General features: G+C 41.2%; 2 protein-coding genes across 2 annotated transcripts in view; both read right to left on the bottom strand.

Annotated features, from left to right (window-relative positions):
- The window catches only part of itga8 (integrin, alpha 8), a 33608-nt gene extending 24654 nt beyond the window's left edge, over positions 1-8954 (bottom strand). Inside the window, exons 1-9 of the mRNA XM_085918322.1 lie at positions 8631-8954; positions 8013-8143; positions 6169-6269; positions 5344-5467; positions 4280-4341; positions 3894-3939; positions 1463-1588; positions 884-928; positions 51-94 (exon numbers count right to left, since the gene is read on the bottom strand). Coding sequence (XP_085774448.1) covers positions 51-94; positions 884-928; positions 1463-1588; positions 3894-3939; positions 4280-4341; positions 5344-5467; positions 6169-6269; positions 8013-8143; positions 8631-8800 — 849 coding nt within the window. The 5' untranslated portion in view covers positions 8801-8954. The remainder of the gene's footprint in view (positions 1-50; positions 95-883; positions 929-1462; positions 1589-3893; positions 3940-4279; positions 4342-5343; positions 5468-6168; positions 6270-8012; positions 8144-8630) is intronic.
- Positions 8955-9190: 236 nt separating this feature from the next.
- mindy3 (MINDY lysine 48 deubiquitinase 3) lies at positions 9191-22219 on the bottom strand. The gene is made up of 16 exons (XM_085919206.1): positions 22070-22219; positions 21393-21682; positions 21206-21285; positions 21052-21112; positions 20777-20983; positions 20356-20407; positions 20136-20250; positions 19975-20048; positions 19775-19854; positions 19546-19616; positions 19385-19465; positions 14306-14378; positions 13526-13598; positions 12123-12210; positions 11356-11427; positions 9191-10430 (listed from the first exon to the last, which is right to left on the bottom strand). The coding sequence occupies exons 2-16, from the start codon at positions 21484-21486 to the stop codon at positions 10281-10283; spliced, it is 1371 nt and encodes a 456-aa protein (XP_085775332.1). The 5' UTR covers positions 21487-21682; positions 22070-22219; the 3' UTR covers positions 9191-10280.
- Between the last annotated feature and the right edge of the window lie 139 nt (positions 22220-22358).

Here is a 22358-nt window from a genome sequence, read left to right as displayed (position 1 = left end):
AATCTAAAGCACTTTTTTTTTTTTTTTTGCATTCCCGTGTCCGTACTCACATATCCAAAGTTCTGCGCTCCTCTCGGCACTCCGGCGAGGAGCTCTGCAAAATTTCAAAACAGTCTTGAATTAGCGGGCGTGTGGGAAAAGACTTACAATCAAAGACGTGGCTCGACAGAAGTTTGTCAAAGGCTTCAAACTCTAAACAGTGCAGCAACTGTGAGAAAAGACAAGCTAAATGATGAACTGATGAGTGCGGTGCAATTAACATCTCAGGGTGATCAGAGAGACCCCTCTACTTTGCTTTCCTGTCCTCCAGCTCTTCTTTATAACCACAAGGTCATAAAGCTCAACTTCCCAGCCCCCCACAGAACTTTTTGTTACGACCAGTTCTTCACTGTGAAGAAGACTCACCAAACCACCGCAACACTTGGATTTAAAAGCTTGGGTAAGACTTTCATGTGTTGTGCTGGTAAAAGGGGGAGGAGCTTTTTTTTCCCGCCTGAAATTTTTTCAAGAAACCCAAAATGAAGTTCTTCTCAGATGAAATCCCTACTAAATCCATCCAGCCCTATCAATTTTGCTCAAGTCCAAAAGAAACTCAAAACCTCCAGAGGTCTGCCACTAATCATTCTAATCAGTCAAAACGGAGCGCAGGAAATCCCGTTATCAGTAATTCCCAAAGACGTGTCCCCTCGGGGGGTCGTGACCCAGACATTCAGAGACACTTCTCATTATTGCCTGCGAGTTTAGAGCTGCATATTGTCACCCAGCTGTGCGCTCGCTCCCTTTGGGTCACCTGATCACACGCCATAGCGGTGTTAGCATCTCAAGTGCCAAGGAGACAAGTTGTATTATTGCTGCTGCATTTGTTCTGTCTTGGGTTTCTCACCTTGTTCTGAATCGCCGGTAAACTCCCCCACTGCTACGGAGTAACCTAACGGGAGAAATCATTTTGCAATTACAACAAAATAATAATAATAATTATATATATATATATATATATATATATATATATATTATTATTATTATTATTTTTTTTAAATTAAAAATAATAATAATAAATACAAATTATTTTTTCATTTTAATAATAAATACATATATATAATATATATATTTTACATATATTATATATATATTTTTTTTATTAAAATGACAAATTATTTATAAATGGCTCTTTTAAACACATCTTAAACCGTCCCCCCCTCCCACAACTTTGAGGTCCGACATCATCCTTCAATCCCTGAAGGGAAATAAAAGAATCATGGCAAAGTTGACAGTGCCGTGAGAGGAGGCTTTAAAGAAGATTCGAGATCACTGGGACAAAATGTTTGATGACGGTCACAATTTGAGGATTCCCAGGGCCAATCTGTATGGAATCTAGTGACAAAGGTTGGACTGAGAGGTCACTTGAGGGGAAATAGACGTCTGAAGACTCGGAAGAAACAAGTTGATAGAAGCTGCTTTTTACCCAGGTAACTGTCATCGTGTGTGTCTTCAGCAGCGGCGGTATGTTTCTCTCCTGGAACTCGTCTCAGAACAGCTTTCAAGGAATAGCCGTTCAGTATCTCAGCTACGCCTGCTGTCATCACCTGACCTACACACACGGGAGTTATGATTTACACACACTTGCATGGACACAAACAACACCTTTGCTCTGACGTTGAACAGCAGGTCAAACAAACAAACCGTTTTATCTACAGCCGTACTCGACCTTCCATAAATCCTCATTTTATGTGCACGTGAGCGCGTGTTTGGAAGAAACGGTGCACTCTTAACCCTCCCGGCATCTCAACGTTGCCGACTTGGCCTGACTTTATCTCTCAAAATAACACATCAACACATTAAACTCACCATTAAACTTGATTCCTGACTCATCGTTTTATAATGGAAGGGGGCTGAGCGTATAGTTGTTGGCCACAATATTAGGAACACCACAAAATGGATTGATGGAGAACTGCACACAATCATACTGACAGATGTTTATAATACGTCGGTCTCGGTACGATTCGCAAAATTTCTCCCTCGCTGCAAAAAATAATAAACAACTTGCCAAACGAACAATCAAAGCGATCATTTTTTGATACAGGGTTTTGTATTGGCTATCATGTGAGTGTACCTAATGAAGTGTCCGGGGAGTATACAAGGCTTCACCGCTGATGATGATTGTTTCATATAGTCTATAAAATCCAGGCAAAGTGCTTTTATAAACATACAGAGGAAGTATTTTAACTGGAGGTGGAGACCAGGGCACCGAGACGAGAGGGAGCAGTCCATTAGTGGAGTCTGCTCTGGCTTTTATGTGCTAAGTAACAACAGCACCAATAACAAACAACAAACCGGAAGAATAGAAATATTGTTGGTGGGTTCACTACAGCTGTTTCTCATCTTTATTTATTTATTTTTTTTAAAAATCTCAACCAAATGGTTGTGTGTTGTTTTTAATCGCCAGTTCTTTCTCTTCCAGTTCTGTCTTAAGATGGAAACAAATATGGGGTGTCAGACTTTACACTTTAAATTAACCCCCCCCCCCCCCACACTGAATAAAAAAGTAGACCAGTCCGTTCTATTGAATACTTAAGTCCTACGAATGTCGGAACTGTGCAACTATTCGTTTCCTTTTTTTTTTTTTTGCCATTTGGGTCACAAAGGGACATTCCCACCACCCCGGACTGCAAATGAACAAACACCAATATGACATTCCATCATGTAAGCGGAATTTATTTTTCTTCTCACGACCAAAAATCCCCCGCCGTAATTGTAACAGAAACAAAAATTGTGTGACTTCCCGTTATCATCAACAAAATGATGAACAAACAAATGCTTTGCTGTGCGATTTTTTTTTTTTTTTTTTGGTGTGCTTTTGCTGATTTATTTACTTTTTCCTATGTTTGAGTCACAGGGGGAATATTCCACCAACACTCCCCCATGGTAAAGTCCCATTGTCGTCAATCCGACGTAAACCAGGAAGTAGCCTTCAAACCCAAAAAAATGGACCAACCAAACTGTAGCATGTGCCATTTTGAATAAACGAGACGCCGCCCGATGACACAAACAGGAAATAAGAGCCGAACAAGCATCTGCAGAACAATGTTTTTACTTTTTTAGAATAAATAAAGAGGCAAGAAGGGAACACCTGGAATAGTGGGAGTACCGGCACACTTCTATGATATTCCGGCATTCTGCACAAACTCCACATCCTGAACGCAATCCATCCAGCAGGAAATCTATCCATGCTGTCCAAAATCCTTAACCTCTTCTCTCACCTCGCATCCCTCTCGTAGCCTTCTGCAACACGTTACTGTCATCTCCTTAATGACCGGCGATCACAACCCCGCCACCTTTCCTTCTCAAAACCTCCTCCTCCTGCCAGCTTTATCATGGAGCGGAGGGGCCCTCATTCCTCGCTCCATTACCGCCTGGAGATCAGCTCATTATGGAAGGCCAAACACCCACTTCCTGTCGCATTGTTACTGACGTGAAGTAGCAGTGGTGACCTTTCTATTTGTAAGGTCAGATTTTTATCCCATTGGAATTAATTTGTCCCTGAATCCACTTAAAAAAAAATCCTGTAAATTGTCTGCGACCACTGCCACAGCGGCGCAGCCCTCCCTCTTGCGACAACATCAGGTCTAATGGGCCTCAAGAATTGGAACCCTTGTCTGTGGGTGTAAATATGTCTGTGACTAGTTTTTTTTTTTTTTCACTTGTGCCTTGCGATGGGATAGGATGAAAGGATAATTCATGGATTAGAGTTACAGTACAATTCGGACCCTCATTAAAAGTCTCTGTTTACATTCCAGTCACCTTTTAGAGACTTTATGGATGGATGTTTGGTTAAAATTGAACTCATTTGACTTGCGAGCTTCCACTCTATCACTTTAGTGTGTTACTGCATTTACCTTGCCAGTAAAAGCTTCCAGGGCCTCCGACCACCAACCTTCCTTCCTGGAATAAATACAATTACTTGCGGTCAGTCATGTGACAGGAACTTGTGAGCGCATGTGACTATTTACCGCACGGCAAAAAAAAACAAAAGTGCATTTGTTTGATTCCTGCTGTCAAACGTGTCGACAACTTTTTGTAGAGTGAGAGCTTCCTGTACAGGAGGGTTACGACGGACCGTGAGATGGAGGTCAAAGGTCGCGCTGAGTTTACAGTGAAAGAATGCAAGTGTGTGTGGATTTAGCCTATTGTGTTAAGGGTTAAACGGGCTCCAAACTTTCAGTATAAATCTTAAAAGAGAATGGTTGTGATGCGTTCAGGGAGTCTTTGAGTTCATTTATACCTTGGTGAAATCCACACTGAAGCCCGCCTGGCAGAAGCCTTGCCCCTCTGGGTCCGGGTCATCTGCAAACCACACACACACACACAATTGAGAAGCAGCACGTCATTTGTTTTAATCAGTGCAAACGTTTGTTTTCTGTAGCTACACGCTCATCTGACACGGGAGAGTATTACTCATATCAGATGCAAGAATTTAATGACCAAAAAAATAAAAAATAAAAACACGATGGTAGAAAGCGTGTTTTTATTTGAATTACATCGCCTAACTGTGCATGAAAATGAAAAGGATGGATTGTTCCCGATGTCGGAGGCACCCCGAGGTGAAGCTTGATGATGTGTAACAACGCACGAGTGTATAAACACAAAATGATTTATGGAATGTAGGGAGGGTGCATGTTCCAGTGTTGGAGGAGGCGTAGAAATTCGACATATGATAGGAAATATAACGCGGCTTTATGTCCCCCTGGGGAACGACGTGGTTCATTTTGTTAAGTGGGGCTTTTGTTTGAACTGACCCAAAATGCATATCTAACTGGAGGTTGTATGTTTGAGTGTGAACAGTAAGGGGATTTGTTACTGACGATAAAGACGGCATTAGATTTATTGTTTATGACGTGTCACTTGATAGCCTCCATGTGTCCTTATCATGCTCATATCACCCTGCAGGGAGGGGCGAAGGTATGAATAACCTGGATGTGAGGGCGGAAGGGTTAAGGGTGCAAGGCAGGAAAACCTCTACAAGTCCATTAAGATAACAGAAAAAAAAAAGATACAGATATACTATCAGTGGGGAGAAGACTTGAAAGTGAGACGTGAAGTAGCAACTCCATTTACCTTGGACAGCAGGAGACATCAGATCTTTTGATGGACACTGAGTCAGATGCATCAAGAACCACACTATTATTATTATTATTTTTTAGATTTCTTACATCACAAAATTATTATCTAAAGGCATCGCGAATGCACGCTCGACATTTGAATTTGTACCGACAGCTGCAAAGGTAGACAAAAAAAAAATAGGTGAGGCGAATAGGAAAGCAGAGGCGGAATTGTCGAATGACTCACTGGTCCGACATGGCGAGTATTCTGCGTAGGCACTAAAGTTCTGGACGGCCACGTAGCAGGTACCCACGGGATCCATCTCCCCGCTCAGCTTCACCGTACGCCAGTGGTAGAGAGGAGCGCATGCCTGGAGAATACATCAAGTGTTTCGTTTTTTTGGAAAAACAATCTTAAAAGCAGAAGAGGAGCAGAAAATCTAATCAACTTGATATCAGATATAACAAATAATATTATGCTGTTTATATGTATTATTTTATTCCACTGGATTACAACCAGTAGCGGAGCTGGGAGGGGAGGGCACTGACCCCCTGAAATTTACTAGGACCGCCCCTGGTCCCAGACTAGATAACTGACTTCTAGGTAACTTTCTGGGAATTTTTTTTTCGTTTCCACATTTCCACCCATCCCCATAAAGGAACATAAAATGAATTGTTCTTTTGTGAAGTATTACTGAAGAATTTATTTGCGGACCCCCTGAGAAATCCCCACCCCTAGCTCCGTCAATGATAAGTACAACCTTTGAATTCAAACGCCCTGCATATTTTTCCAACTTTGACATCCCACCAGTAAATAGTATTGTCATACTCTATTTCATGATTATCATAAACTATTGTCATACTGATACTCATATTACAAAGCACGAATCGTGATTCCTTTTCTACTGAAGCAAATCCCTGACATCCATGATGTACTTCGTTGCACATCGTTTGCTGTGATATATAGTCTGGCGTGCTACTAAACTCAGAGCTGCTAAACTGCTTTTCTTTTTTTTTTTTTTTGCAACTATGACCTTTTCTTTTCTTTTTTTTTTTTCTAGAGACGACTTACCACCACTTTGCCTTTGTGCGTCCTTACCGATGCTCCAAACCACTGACGTGACTTAAACTCCAAAGTTTCTCTGCTGCCATTTACCTTTATCATGCGGTTATCTGTGGAAAAAAAAAAAAAATCGCAAAAATTAATCAAAATAATTCTTAATGTCATCAACATTCCTGGAGTCTAAGATAATGGAAACACATTTGTTCTTAATAAAAACAAAATCTTAAATAAAAACATTTGCTCCACAGAAAAAAAAGACATTTGTGAGGATGTTAGTGTTCCTTTTTTTTTTTAAGTCGCTAAAGCTGTTCTCATAAAATATAACAACACCACATCTCGCCGCTGACCCAACTAAATTGTGTTACAATTGGCAAAATGTGTGTATTTGCAACATTATTGCAGCTGGCTCTTCCGGAATGTGCACCCCGCATCCTTGTTAAACACCTTCGTTCAACACTTCTTGACTCAAACTGCTCCAACCGGACGTCATGTTGTTCCTCTTTGGACATTCCAAATCTCTCTTTCTGTATACTTAGGTGTCTCAATACTTTTGTCCCTAGAGTCTATCTGCCCCACTAATCGGCTTCAGTCTCCCACCGACATGACACGACAAGTCTGCCTTTTGTCACGGCTAGCAGGTACTTCCACTTAATCAAGTGCGTATGAAAATTGCCGTGTGGATAATAACACACACGCACACACACACACACAAACACACACACACACAGATATTTGCCACATTATTGTGTACATGTGTGCTTCTTTCCCTGTCTGGTTTGTACCTGTAATAATGGAGCTGGTGTAACTCTAGAAAAATCCACCATGGCCTTGGTCATCAATCACCAAGTATAGTGGTGCACAAAGAGATGCATACACTGGTATTTAGATTACGACACACGTGTAAAAAGTCCAACATGACACCAGCGATGAAAAACGAGGAACAATAATGTTTCTACCCATTATAACAGCAGCTGAAGCATGAATGCAAAATATTTCCCATATTTAAATAAATAAATAATGTAAAATAAATAAATAAAATGATATAACTAAAATAAATAAATACATATATATATAAATAATTAAATATAATAAATAATCATAATTCATTAAATAGTTTAAATGATTGACTGTTAATATTGACTGGAAAATGACATCACTAGACACACATTGCCTCAGTATTGTGTGTACAGTATATAATGTAGGATTTGATTTCCATATGTGGTCATAAGTTTTCTCTCCAAAGCCTTCAAATTCGATGCTACTCAGACGCTGATTTAAAGCCGCTTCCTCCAGCCAAGTGGGCATGAAAAAGTCATTTTTTTGCCCTCTCATTTTAAGGATGTTGAGTCATCTCAAAGAGAAAGGGGGTGGATTGATGGAAGAGAAGGGGAGACAAGAGGAGGGGAAAGGAGACAGGGATACATTTTCAAGATGTAATGAAAAGCAGACCTCACCCAATCCCCCTTCTTTCTTCCGTAAGGGAACTCAATTCCCACGTGCATACCCCCCCCCCCCCCTCCCCTACCCACACACTCCCCGCCTTTCTTGTGTTCTCACTTGTTCTGGATTTTAACCTCCATCCACAACCTTAGAGATGGTACGGAGGTTGATTGGATACTTTGCATATCAAAACTCTTCAGTCTTGCACCAGCAAAGCTGCCAGCCATTTTTTTAAATCAAAGCCGTATGTCTTATCTCTCTTGTTTTTCTTCCCCATGCAAAACAACAATGGTGCCAGCTCACATACATTGCTTCCAAATGTAACAACTGAGGTCACCTTTAGCTGACGTATGTATGTACACAAACTATTTCTCAAATATATCAGAAAGAAAAAAAAAATGAAGGAAACTTACTGGCATTGTCGAAGGGTATTTGTCTGCAGCTGTCAGGCAGGCCCGGCCAGGGGCAGTAGTAGACGGACCCGGCTTCCACAATGCCAGGCTGGGAGGTGTTGGCCTTTGGAGCACCTACTAACACGCTGAACCTGAGACACAAATGCATCTTACAAGAAATACAAGGAAGAGCAATGCGTGGTGCAAAAGATCATATTTGGTGATCAAATAAGATGTGAGTCAGGCATCTGATAGCATATTTGGAGATAACAGATGATTGTTGTACTCATTTAATATCTCTAAATAAATAAATACATTTTAAAAAGTCAAAATTGCATATCAGTATTTAACACGTGTGTATTAAGTCCTACCACAAGAAAAAATATGAATATTTTTCTCATCCACTGTCCACAAGAAATAAAATAAAAAAAAAGCTGTATTTGGTTACCTGATGAGCCACTTGAGATTAAAAATAGCATTAAATAACTGTCAATATGATACAGTGCAGCTCTGTACAGATTATTATATTTAAAAGAAAGTGAGTATTGTATCATGCCAACAGAAGATGTTTTGATGATTACCTGAACTAATGGACCTCATGATCTTATGCAAGTTTCAATTTTGCGGTGGACCACTCACGTTTTGCTGTTGGCGCTGGGCTGGTAGAAGTCCACGGAGTACCCGAAATAACTCCCACTGGGTCCGCGGTACACTGTTGGATGCTGTGCGTAAAGGTTGAAGCTCCATAGCCCACTTGGCGCGCACCAGAGGAGGAAGAGTAGCCGGAATGTGTCCTGTGCACGCTCCATCCCTGCTGCTTCCAATCCCCGGTTCAACTTTGAGAAGCAGGCGATGGAGTTTCCGCCGTTTGCAGGTGACGTCGCTTCTTGTGGCGGCTGGCTGGAGTCCGTCTGGATCACCGCGCTCCTCCCCCCTTGGATCTTCTCCCTCTTCTGACCCCTTTCAAGCCAGCAGCAGGTCTAATGCTTGAGAAATGGGAACCTCCACTATGCAACACAGTGACACAGTCCCACCCCCCGCCCCCTGCTCAAAACTTTGAACCCCCCCCTCTACTCACACACGCGCAAAATCAAACCACAACTAAGCGCGCAAAAAGTGCGTCATCGCTCCTTTTATGGTGAGTTTCGCCGAAAGGGGGAATTAATCCATCGTTTTAAGTGCTTGAACAATAAACGAAATCAAAGTAAGACATTTAAATGTGCACATTGGTGGAAACTAACAAATTAGGAAACTTAAGCGTGCGAGTCAAACATCCACAGTGCTATAATTAACACAATGTTTTCTGCCATTTTGAGTCTCCCTTTTGAAAAAAAAAACAAAAACAAATTTTTAAATGATCAAAAATTCATTCAATTATAAGAATTGTCAAATGCGTGCATCTTGCATCACTCACTGGCCTTGTCATCATCATGCAAAAAAAAAAAGTGAAGACAGTACAGGTGCCTCTTGACCCAAACCAACTAAATGGGTACAAGACGTAAAATCTGAATTGAAGTGAGAACACATCACGTTACACGATTTTCATCACACGTTTAACTCACCACCCCGGCCGGCGATGTTATGAAAAATGGCTTGCGATTCTCTACAGAGTGCAAACATGTGCCGTGAGTTAATGATGAAGGGACGCAGATGGGCCTGGAAACTCCATGTTTCCTGATGTTGGCTAGAGGAGCATTTCCCATTCAAACAACAGAGTAGGATGCCCCGCAAAAAAAAAAGAAAAAAAAAAGTGTTTATTCCAGAATGTGAACTGTGAGCGTGTTAATAAATACATGAGCGCCTGGCCAACTTTTTTTTAAACATGATGTGCATGTCTTACGTGACCGTGAAGACATTGAGGGAAACCTTCACAGTTGGTTGAGCACCTAACGTTGGTCCTAACATTGTAAACGTTTTGCTGTGAGAGTGGAAAGTCCGTGTGTTCTCACGTGGAAGGCTTTGGTTGTTTTTGTTTTTTTTCTGTCCTTCAGTTGCCGTTAACAACTCGAATATACGCTCCGGCCACAGTTCGACATGATAAACATCCCGCGTGCGACAAACGTCAAGCCGTGCTGAACAGACAATCGTAAAAGTGAAAAGGATGAATCTCAAGCGTATTACATTTGTCGGGAGTCTTTTGTGTGCATTTGTGAAGATCTCATTCATCAAAGTGTGTGGTTGTGGTCCCGGTCTCTAAAAAAGCCCACTGGAGCAGAACCGTCTGCGAATGTGTGTGTGTACACGTGTGAGATGGAGGCAGTAGTGGTCCGTTGCACGTACAAAACGAGACTAGTTGAGTGACGGCGAGCGTTCGGTGGTCCACAGCAGCTCGATGTAGGGCCACTTGGTCTGTAGGCAACGCTTGACTGGAGTGTCGTCGGTTCGTACCATGGGGTCCTCGAACCCGAGCACCAGAGCCGTTCCTTCCACGTACTCGACCTGAAACACACATTGATAGAAATTTCTTATGCAATCCAAAATTAAAACTTTTTTATTTTACTATTAGTTTTTTTTTTTTAATTCTCTGCCGGAATAGAGCAGCACTAATTTGAGCGACATTACTCCTTCTCTACCTACCTTGAAGATATTTGTCTGGTCGCTAATGTGGTATCAGTGTCATAGTATCGGAACATACTAAATACTACAAACATATAACATTGGCACTGGAAATATATAATTTTGTGTTGTGCTAATCATCTGAAGACCACACACTATGAAGGCATTTTTTTCTCTCCTCATGACCACTCACATTTTATAAATCGCTACTTGAGTAACCCTGAACGACACAAACGAGAAAAATCTCTGCGGTGGCGGATAAACAACGAATTACTTTTCTTCAGGGGGTGGGAATAATATTTAAAAATACTTTTAGGAGCTGTTATACTCATTTGAGTTAATGGAAACCTAATTGCCTCTGCAATCTTAGCGGCGCCTTGGCGTGCATATCTACATGTTTTGTCCAACTTGTGGTACAGCTTCAACTTCAGGTATGGGATGTTGAAAAAAAAAAAAAAAAAAACGCTGACATCTGCAAAAAAGTGATATTCCCGTGTACCAGGCTGGTGCGCGGCCACAGACGAGCGTAGCGCACTGACACCCATCCGTCACGCTAAGAGGTCCGCCCCGACCCGCCGCTCACCATTTATCACAGCCGTGCTGTTGACACTCGCTTCTCTTCCCGTAATGACTTTGAGGAACACGAGGTTTTTTTGGATGACTGAACAGGCTATTAGGCTTGCAATGGCTACTGTTTATCCTGGAAAGGGGGGGGGGGGGGGGTGAAGACTACCGCTAACAGTTTCTGTATGTATGTGTGTGTGTTGGCAAGGAATGGCGAGACGCAACACGGATGAAGACGACTTACCCTTTCGTTGTGGTTGGACTGTTTGAGTCCGTTGTAGTGGTACACGGGAAACGAGTCCGGGATTCCTGAATCCTGAAACACAAGTCGTGGAACAAGAGTTAAAAAACATACTTGGAGAGTCTCTGGCTAGTGTTCAACTGGAGGTTAAGAACATTTTTGGACTGAAAAGTCCTGGCAGCGTTCCTGCAGTGTTACATTGAAGTGTGTTTTGAATGCGTTGGAGATAAAGTGTAAACTCCAATTTCGATATAACAGCCATAAAAGGGAGAAACGCGATGACAGTCGTGCTGATTTTGGCGTCAAGGTGCGGGATGCTAACGGGGTGTGTTGTCTGAGCGTGGCGTCCATTGTCTCATGTTTGTGTGTCTGGATGTGAAACACAAACCCTTGACCCAATCCCACGTGTGTGTGTGTGTGTGTGTGTGTCTGCGTGTGTGTCCACTTGGCTAATGGCGGTATAATTTCTTTGCAGCTCTGAGTTGCTCCTCTGGTGAGTCCCTAAAGCCCTGATCACTTTAACACAGTTCTTTCTATCTCTGCTTCATGAAAAAAAAAAAAGGCTTAACTGCGCTCTCTCCGTCATGTGAACATAGATTTCGCATGAGACACCGCAAGAATGTTTTGCCGCAAAAAAAAAAAAGCCTTTGATTAGCTTAAACGGGGACTTGGCGGCGATGCTAATGTGAAGGTGACCCCGAGCTGATTGTTTTTTTTGAATCACACAAATAAAATGGAAAGAATTTATGCGTCCACCTTTGCACACGTACCTGATCAGGAAAGAATTCCATGAGGAACGGGCCCAGAAGAATTATACCCAGGTTTTCTGGATCCAGCTTGTTCTTCACCAGAGTAACACTGAAGGGGGCAGAAAAAAAAAAAAAAGGGGGGGGGGCATGATGTCAGCTCCTGATGAAGCCATGTTTTTAGAAAGACTGTGGTGCAACTAAATATAGCGCTTTCCAGACATTCCTGTGTGTTAGATCAGGGTTGCTATTATTATTACCGAAAAAAAAATATGTTCGATTGCCCTTTTAAGGTAGGAGTAGAGCGTGCGTGCAATTTCGTTTCTTTTTTTTCTCGCGCTCATTCAATCAGCTGATGTTTTTTTTTTTTTTTTTCCCCCCCTCTGGAACGGCTTTCTGATTTACAGCCCTTTTGCGTCAATCCGTTTCAATGCCAAGACATCGCGTGCTTTTATCTGGCAGCAATCTAGAAGAAGTCATGCTAATTTGGACAGAACATTCGCCGGGCTTGTTTGAAAAAGGACCGATGATGATATTAGCAGCTTTCTGTCAAGAATAGAGACATAACTTGTAAAATTCAACATTCATTCATTCATATGCTGCTGGTGAATTGACCCAAATTCTAATCGGCAAATGTAAAAGGTAGAAACATTCCATATTGATGGGCTTATTTGACTTTTAACTCAATACAAGCCCTCAGTAGGCCAAGAAACCATATTTGGATATCGGACTCAAAATGAGCGCGTTAAAGTTTAATCATCAGTTGCTGTAAAAAAGATATAACTATTAAACACGCTTTACAGGCCGAATAGAAGTGAATGACCTCAAATGAAATAAAAATAAAATCGCAGAATACAAGTGGCCACAAGAAACAATAAAAAAAATAATCCAGACATTGTGAGGTTTATGGAAAGAGAACTTCATGTCCTCGTTATCTTTGTAATAAAAATACAAAACGGGTTGTTTGAGACCGGCACTAAGAAAGCACCAATTAACCAAATCTGATTCAATCTGCCCCCCCTACACACACACAGTGTGCTCAGTAATGTCGTGATGCTTTGGCCATCTGGGGCTCTGCAGAGCACATCAACGGTCCGAACGCTGGGCTTTGCCCGTTCAGGGCTTAACGCTCCTCAGTGGGAAAACGTGCTCCTGTTTGAAGCAATGCTTTTAAGTGTTTCCTCTCTTACGGGCTTTCTTCCTGTCGTTAATGCTCTCCCTCTGAGCCTTAGATTCTACCATGCTTTTTTTTTTTTTCTTCTCCTCACAATGACTTAGCTCTAGATTCACTTTATAGCAGCCTTGTAGTGAAACCTAAACTGGGCTGCTGACCTGACCTGGCCGTGACTTTGGGAGTGGGAATTTTAGAAGAGCTACAGGTGCCACATGGACACACACACACATGCAAGGGGCATGCAAGCACTTACTAATCTGGCTCGGAGACAAGGTCAAGGGATTTCATCACATCCTGCAGCAGAGAATCTGGGATGAAGCCGTTATCTGGACACACACAAAAGATGGATGAACAAATTGGACCAAGTGTAGCTAAAAAGAATCATAATAATAATAATAATAAAGGAGACCTTCACCTATTCATATGGACTTGTGATGCAAGTTAAAAACGAACCACACACATACACACCTTGCCCTTTCTCTCTGACCTACATTCCATGGACATGATGATCACTTTACCTGCGAGGTGACGCTTTAAATGCTAACATGTGCTTTTTGAAGGCGGTCCCGGTCTGAATTTGGAATGCGACTTGCTCAAACATGACCATGTTGAGCTTATACGGGCTTTTTATTTAGATGCAGATCTCGCTTTGTTTTGACTTCTTCTCTCAAACTTTCACCAAGTAGTATTTATTAAGCCACCTACACAGACTACTGTCGTACGTGGGAAACTTTCCAAAAGCAATTCTTCCTGTTATCACTATTGCATCACTCTATTTGTCCTTTACCCCAGTAACAAAAAAAGAAAGATGGTTGACTCAGCTGGAAGAAGAAGCTGAGCTCACCAACCTAAACAACAACAATGGAGATGAGAGAGAGAAAAGTCGTTCTGCTTGATGAAGAAGAAAAATATTTAAAAAAAAAAAAAAATGGGGAGGGGTGAATTGAGGAAGAAGCAACGGGGGCGGTTATACATCACAAGACACACGAGGAATGCGATGGCGTGTAAGCAATACGCTGCAACAATTGATTACCTTCAGGATCAAATGACTGGAAGACCCTCCTTGCCTGCTCTGATGGACTTTCTGGACCAACCAGGGACATCTCCTATAGACAAGAAGATTGTATATGTTGGACTTTTACATGTTTCAGATTTGAGAATGTGTGGGAAATTGAAATAAAATGGATGTCGAGCGTCTGGCGACGAAAGCAATAACCTGTAGAAACAGCTGTGTGTGTGTGTGTGTGTGTGTGTGTGTGTGTGTGTGTGTGTGTGTGTGTGTGTGTGTGTGTGTGTGTGTGTGTGTGTGTGTGTGTGTGTAAGGGGGGGCCTGTGTAATCACTGGAGTCTGCCAGGCTATTAAGTGATTTTTGTGATAAAGTCTGACGACTTGTTTTTACTGCAAACACACAATCAGGTAATCAAGTCCTACACATAAACATGATTCATGAGAAACTCGCCACTTTTGTTTGTTGGTGAATTTCACCCGGATAAGATTAGCAGGAAGCCAATAAGACAACTGTAATTTTTGGACGTTGGTTCATTTTGATAGCTTCAGGAGGATATTAAATATGAAGCACTAGAATGCTGCTGCAATTTTTGGAGGTTTTCTAAACTTGGGTATCAGATATACAGCAATTTATTGTTTTATTTTCTGATGTAAAAATAAAATGAGAACATAATAAATCACTTGGTGGAGCAGGGGACTGAATAGCTCCAAATACCTTTCCATTTTGGCAACATAGCAAGAGGAATGTTTAGCTTCCAACAAGACAAAGAACCTCAAGAAAAGAGGAATATGAAGGTTTTAAAAACTTGTAGGGACAAAAAGACAATTTTGTTCATGAAGCAACAGAATAAGCTCCTAATAGTTTGAATAAATTCAATTGAAATTGGATGTGTTAGTTTCGATTGTTTAATGCCGTAGAATTCAGCTGTAGACTAGATTTAAAAATTCTGTGACTGGTTGCTAAAATGGTTTAGGTCCCGAATATATATATATATATATTTTTTTTTTTAAAAAGCATGTATATGAATTATAATATAATAATAATTAATTTAAAATAAATAATTTTGTACAACTACTTGCAGACAGGAAGAGTTGAAAAAAAAAAAAAATTAAATAAAAGGTCCTTTTTGTCATCTTTGTCACAGCCATTTCTAACACATGTTGTTGCTGCAGGGCAAAGGAGCCACGGCCATCTTAGTTATACTTGGCCTTCATTAAAGCTTGATCCAGGCGGGCTGCTAAGGTTTCACTGTCCACTTATTAGCGTGCTCGCCATTCGCTCGGGACGCAAGACGGAGCAGAGATGACTCCCAGCTGCTTTTGCCTCAGATACAAAGAAAACAGAGCAGTGGACACGGTGATCTGTCACACGTACGACAGCCTGCCCTGATTTGTTAACATTATTGGCTTCATAAATCTGCGGGGAGATTTATCAGTACCTAAAAGTGTCTTTTCCCACAAGGAGTATAAAAGCTGAGAAAAGTCATTTTTATTGTTCTAAATAAGGCCACCGCTGGAGTTGACTATGTTGATAAGACATTAGTTATTTTAAGACAATTGGTCTTTTTTTGGCAGGACCCAGAGGTGCAATGAACATCATAGAAGTTCAGCTAACGGCGGCTAACGCTAAGAAAATGGCGGGCAAAAAATGACACGACTCTGCGTGATGACAGGCCAGTTCGCTTGTCTTTGATCTGCGTTTTATGACAAGCCCGAGGAAGATGCTGCTGAGTTGGGAAACATGGAGCAAACATACTCCGCAGGGATACTCGCGTAACGACACTTTGGCTTATTTGCTTGAAAAGAGAACAACGATATTCGAGTCTACGAATAGCACTTAAAAGAAGACATAATATCAACAGGGCAAAGTGTGTGTGTGTGTGTGTGGCCTTGAGCAACACATTCCATTCCCCACAGTCCAACATCTTGGCTGAAATCCTTGACCCTCTTCACAGAGCAACAACAAGCTTCTCAACACAGGAACAAAGTTACGAAAACAAGCTAAAAAAATCAAGCAAGTCCTTTTAAGCTGACGTCAGAAAAAAAAAGAAAAAACTTCTCTGATCCTCATTTGATCAGATCTGACAACATACTGGTACCAAAAAAAAAAAAAAAAGTCAAATCTTCAGAGCACCTGTTTTACGTTCTCCCTCACTCCACCTGAGTTCTTTTACCTGCACTACAAAGGTACTTGAAATTTTGGAGTACTTCCTCTTTTGTCTTCCATGCTTCCTTTTTCTTATCTTCACATGCAGGAAGCTTTGTGAGTAATTTCCCCTCCGGTCCGCCCAAAAAGAGCTATTGTATGTTCTGAGAAGGCTTTTTGAGTGCCTATGGAGCAAATGTGAAGGAGATCCGTTTCAAGACAACAAAGCTGAGATCACAACACAGACGGACTGAAACGTTCCATTGAGATATTCTGAATGCAAACCAACTCTATTCTCGCTCGCTGTACTCGTTTTTTTTTTTTTTTTTTTGGGGGGTGTCTTACATGTTAACCTGACTAGAAAATACAAGTGACACCGCCGAATGGTTCTACAGCATTTTGCCGGATCCGGTAACAAAGAACGATCCACGGGGGAGAAAGGACGACTAATGCAAACGCACACACAGCCTTTCAGTCGTTTACAATGGACCTTTGGTCTAACCTGTCAAAGATTATAAATGACTGTTCATGTACACCGCTTTGCTACTTTGCGCTTCGACATTGCCCTCGAGTCACATCTCGTCGAAAGCGCCATATTTAGAGGAGCTTATTTTAATGTTATGGACCATAAAAAGTCATAAAAGACGAAAAAAATAAGTAAAAATACATGCAGAACAAAAAAAAAAAGGACTGACTGAATCATAATAGTCTTCAATATTGCTTCATCTATCAAGATTGCGCAATAGCACAGCTCTGTTATTAAAAGGGGTGAACCCCACAGCTCTCTACCGAGCCATTTTACATTTCACATCCTCCAGTCCTGATGGCATGGCTTTTATAACCTTTTTGTAAGTTCTGCCAACAACACAGGGGAGGGAACGTTGACATCAACTCTGTTTGCACTCTGCACATGTGTTTTCTGTGTCTTGTACCAATCCTTGAAGAAAACTTCCAGTGTGTGAGTATTCTCAGGACACAGAGCGCCAGTGAGGCTTTTCCTTCTGCTTGTAAATCACAAAACCAGAACATGACTACTGTACTACCACACACGCATCTGTAACTCCCTCAAGAAGAAATACTGCAACCTTCGTCATTCACCACAGAGGTTAAAGGTCGAGGAAAAATGTCACCCACACAGACGTTTTGGTTTCCTGGCTGACCAAGGCACTGTTCCTTGAAGGACATCCTCCAGACCCAATTGGGACCAATATACTGAAGATGTTTGTCTTTTTTTTTGGGGGGGGGGAGGGCAAAAATAAATCCTTTGAGAAAGAAAAACAAAATATATAAAAATATAAAACCTCATTTATCAGCTTCACCTGCTATTTTTCCCAGCATGGCAAAAACAGATCCAGTTACATTCTATCAAACATTTCTCGCAAGCACACACACACAAGAGAGATGTCGGAATGGCCTTTATGAAAGTAGATTAGATAAAAACAAAACCAAAAAAAACTAATGCTATTAAACTGATGGTCTAAAAAGCCACACACTGGTGACAACTCGGGGGAATACGCAAGCCGTCCCTAATGGCGAGACGGACACATCAGAAGCAGGGATCGGATTTTCTGCTTTTGTGACGATCTCTCTATATTGGGACTAAAAGCTCCTTTTAGTATCACAATGCCTGGGAAATCTTCAAATAGGACCTGAAAGCAGATTTACTGGCAAGCAGGAGGCGTTTTAGCCTCGGTGAGGTCGAGCATGAAAATGGCGGCAAAGCGTAGAGAAAGTCGTTGAGCGTACGTCAGAAAACACGCATGTGCATACATTCAGGTTCGGACTCTCCAGAGTGCAAACGGATCCAGATGGGAATTTTGGAATCACTTTCACTCGCAGGAAGTCATCCACTTGAACCCCCCCCCCCCCCCCACACACACACACACACACACAAACGCTAATCAGGATTAAATTCCCGGCGCTCGGTGTGCGACTGTATATGTTTGCGAATATGTCACTAACACAGCTGAAGCAATCGGGAAGCGTGCAGAACCACGTCTGATCCGTGTAACTGAGCTTTTAATCAATGGCCAATTACGGGTGTGGCGTTGTAATAAAGATGATTGTTTTTTTCTTGTCTCCGGAATTGATTTGATCCAAGTCAGCCGGCCAGTTAAATACACAAGACACTACAATATCGATAAATGTTAAGTTATTGTTATCATAAATTTAAGTGTGAGTAGAAAAAGAATACAAATGGACATTTTTAATCAAGTGATGTGGATCTTAAAATTGAAAACCTAAAAAAAAAAGGCTACCGCAGAAGCAGTTGTTTGGCCTTTCTGGAGTCATCAGCTCCACAAATGAACTCCAAACAAATATGCCCATCTCGTTAAAACAAACTCAGCTGAGTTTTTGCATCACTAAAATGAAATTCCTTCCTTTATAATTCCTCCTCTGACAGTTCAGCAAAAATAATACTGTCTGAGTGTAATTTTGGAAGACAAGAGTTTATTTGACTGACATTGACAACCGGTGCCTCTCGAAGGCTTCACTAAGAAGCGCCGATTGAATCCCTTACATCAGAACGGCTTTGGAGAAAAATGCCTTTGTGGTCGCTACGACCGCAAGTAATTATTACCGCAATCAATTACGCTTATATGTACCGGGCATATGTACGCCAGACATGAGGATGACACAATCATTTTTTCGTTTTGGTTACGGGTGTGCACTGTGTTGAGCTTGTGTGTTTCCACATGCATGTTCAGCGCACACTCCATTTAAGAAAAAAAAAAAGAAAAGAAAAGGGGATTAGCTGGAAGCCAAGAAACAGTACAGGCCATATATGTCTCTTACACTCACTTTTCCCTCCCTTGCACTGATATTTGACCTCCCTTTATTAAATCTGTTAAGTGGGTTCCATATTTTGGTTTTCCTAACCTGTCAAGGAGTCTGGATTTTATTAAACACGGCGTGACATGTGTTTAGACAATTATGGAGCGGTGTATTGAACTTGCCTTTGTGAAAAAAACAGAAAGGTGAGTTTCGCTGCCAATGATCCATATTGGGAACTTGGGCGACTTCAGGAAAGTCCCCACCTGAAATAAACAACAAGACACAATCATTTGTTATTCTTATTAAGAGTTTTGTCTTGAGAGTGTGTTGACAGTAATTGTACCTTGCAGTAGCGGAGTGACTCCATGAGCGTGAGGAAGCCAACCGATGCTTGCTTATGAATACCGTGTAGTTCTGAACATGAGCACACAGACAAGACAATAAATTACAGACTGTCAAATACTGCCCTCTGGTGGACAAAGACAAAACTACGTTTTGGGAGTGACACTTGTAAATCAAAGTCTTGTACTGTTTTCTAGAACTCTGAGGATGTTAAATATTTGCTGTCTTACTCATTCCAGAACATTCTCGATCTCCATCCCAGACATTAGAGACGGCATGGCCCGTTACAAGAAGGTTCACCAAACTCTGACTGCAAAACGAACAAAAAAAACTGTTTTCATGAAAATATTAATTAGCCTTTTGTGCCATTATGGAAATGACAATTATCTATCAATCTTTTGTGGTCAAATTTAAAAATATGTTCTGTTACCTTCCATGGCCATGTACTGGGTCTATTAGTGGTTCCAATGTATCCTGGATCTCATTTTTAATGTTCTCAATCCCCTGTAGAGACCAACAGATTGACTTTCACTCTTTATATGATCCAAGTAAATACATTCCCTCATTAATTGGGTCTATAATCAATTATACCTTAGTAAGAATGACAGAGTAGAGGAAAAGCAAAACTCCACAGCAACCCCTCCAGGTATGGAAGAGAGACAACACCTCAGCTTGGAGATCTGACACAGACATCACGACTCGCTTTCTATAGGTGGGGAAGTTAACACATCAAAAAAGCATGATTCAAATTGTTTTCATTTGTATTTAAATGTCAAGTATTGTTTTCGAGGGAAGACAAAGTGTCACTTACTGAAGAACACTGTGAAATCGCTCAAACCCAAGGTCTTCAGCAGCCAAAGCAGCTAAGTACAAGAAAATGAACACACAGTGGATACAAAAAGTTGACACACCCCTGATCAAATTCCCAGTTTTTGTGAAAACAATTAAAAATGCACTTTATAATTCAATTGAAAAAAAAAAAATCTTAAGGGGTTTATTACAGGTAATAAAATAATACATAATACAATTATAAATTAATGATAAAAATAAAATTAATAAAATTATAATAAAATGACATGCAATTTTTTGTGTGGATATAGTCGATAGTCAATTGATTGTCTATGTGAAGCCCTTTGAGACTGCTTGTGATTTAGGGCTATACAAATAAACTTGACTTGACTTGATAGTATAGGTTTGAAATCCGATCATGGACAAGAGACGTTAAGACTCACTGGGTTGCTCCCCCTCTAGTGGTTGGCTGCTCTCTGGCACTGGGATGTCCTGCGTTTGCGACTGGGTCTGTGCTTTCGTATGCGTGTGGATAGGTGGGCTCTGTCCCTTAGCCCACGACACAAGGCAGAAGCCTGTGGAGGAGCTGGAACAGGCTGACTCCAGAATTTCACTTAGCGCAAAGCACAGGATGGTTTTCTGCTCCTCCTCTATAAAAAAACAAATATTCACATGATTTCATAAGCATGCAGAAATAATGGATGTTGGTTTGATGTACCTGTCATGTGTCTCCAGATTGAAGTCTCTCGGTTAAAGAGAATAGTCTTCAAGAGGAAGGCCTGCAAGGAGAACACAAATGCAATAAGATGGTCAATCGAGTCCATATTTATGCAGCCCACATATTATATCAAGAAATTTCAAAATGATCCTACCTGTACAGGTACAATGACAGCACATGGCCCCCCTTCAAACTGCTCCAGAGCCGTGTGCTCATGCTCACTGAACACAAACCCTGTGATCAAGACAAAACAAAAATGGAGGAATCACATGACATATTTTGCAAACATTGATGTACTACAAAATAATATAAAACAATTTTCAAACAGGAACGCATCCTACCTTGTGTCCATCTGCGAAAAATAGAGGCTGAAACTGCCCCGGTTGTTGGTCTCCCCCACACTAAATCCACCAGCTCTTTATTTAAGTCTGACATGACCAAGTTCTTAGCAGGCAGATGCACAACCACTCACTAACTAGGCCAACTTGCAAAATATTTTAGTCTGAATGATAGTCCACTTTCCTGGGCAGGTAGAGCCTGTGGCATTGGCCACAAGCTACCTGTGGAACAAGGCAGTATTCCTCTCTGCACTGGCAGGACCTTGGTTGGTACGTGGTTCCATCAGCTTGAGCTAGCATGAAAAACAAACATGTTCAACAGGAGCTTGATAAACAGAAGCAAGCGGATTGCATGCAACTAGAACTACACTTAAGAGCGGCATAAACATCTGGAAAGCTAGCTAATCGTTACAAGGGATGAATAACGAAAAAAATGACGACACTTGACAGGGGGAAAACGATTGCGTGGCTACCTTGTTTCATGTTTGTGCATTTACTACGCGTGTGAGACATTTTTAAGCCTAAATGTGTTTGATAGGTAATGAGAACGAAAGCTAGCAATAGCATTACTACGAGAATCAGCTTACTCTAGTATTGATTAGCAAAATAATTGAATGACAATACGGGTATTTTGTTTTAGATCGTCCGTCAATAGTCATATCATGTAAAAGATCACTTACCTGAAATACAAAATCGAGTGATGTTTCCTTATTGACTGTGCAATGTCAATAATAACGTCTCTGTCATTCGTATTTACAACGGAGTGAGAAAAAAAAACGGTACGTAAATACAACGTGCTTGTTCATTGGTTGAAATCTATAATCGTCCCCATTGCGTCAGGGGTACGTTCTCAAAACGTTGTGCCATTGGTCCACACGCTTGTCAAGTATGCGAATCCCACTCTGACTGAAGAGTTCTAATAAAATCTCATCTCATTCTTATAAACACCAATTGGAGATTATACTATTC

This window comes from Syngnathus leptorhynchus, chromosome 8 (assembly GCF_054491065.1).
Source record: "Syngnathus leptorhynchus isolate UIUO chromosome 8, UIUO_Slep, whole genome shotgun sequence".
Lineage (NCBI taxonomy): Eukaryota > Metazoa > Chordata > Actinopteri > Syngnathiformes > Syngnathidae > Syngnathus > Syngnathus leptorhynchus.
Note: the sequence above shows the minus strand (reverse complement) of the source record. Positions and strands in the feature narration are given on the sequence as shown.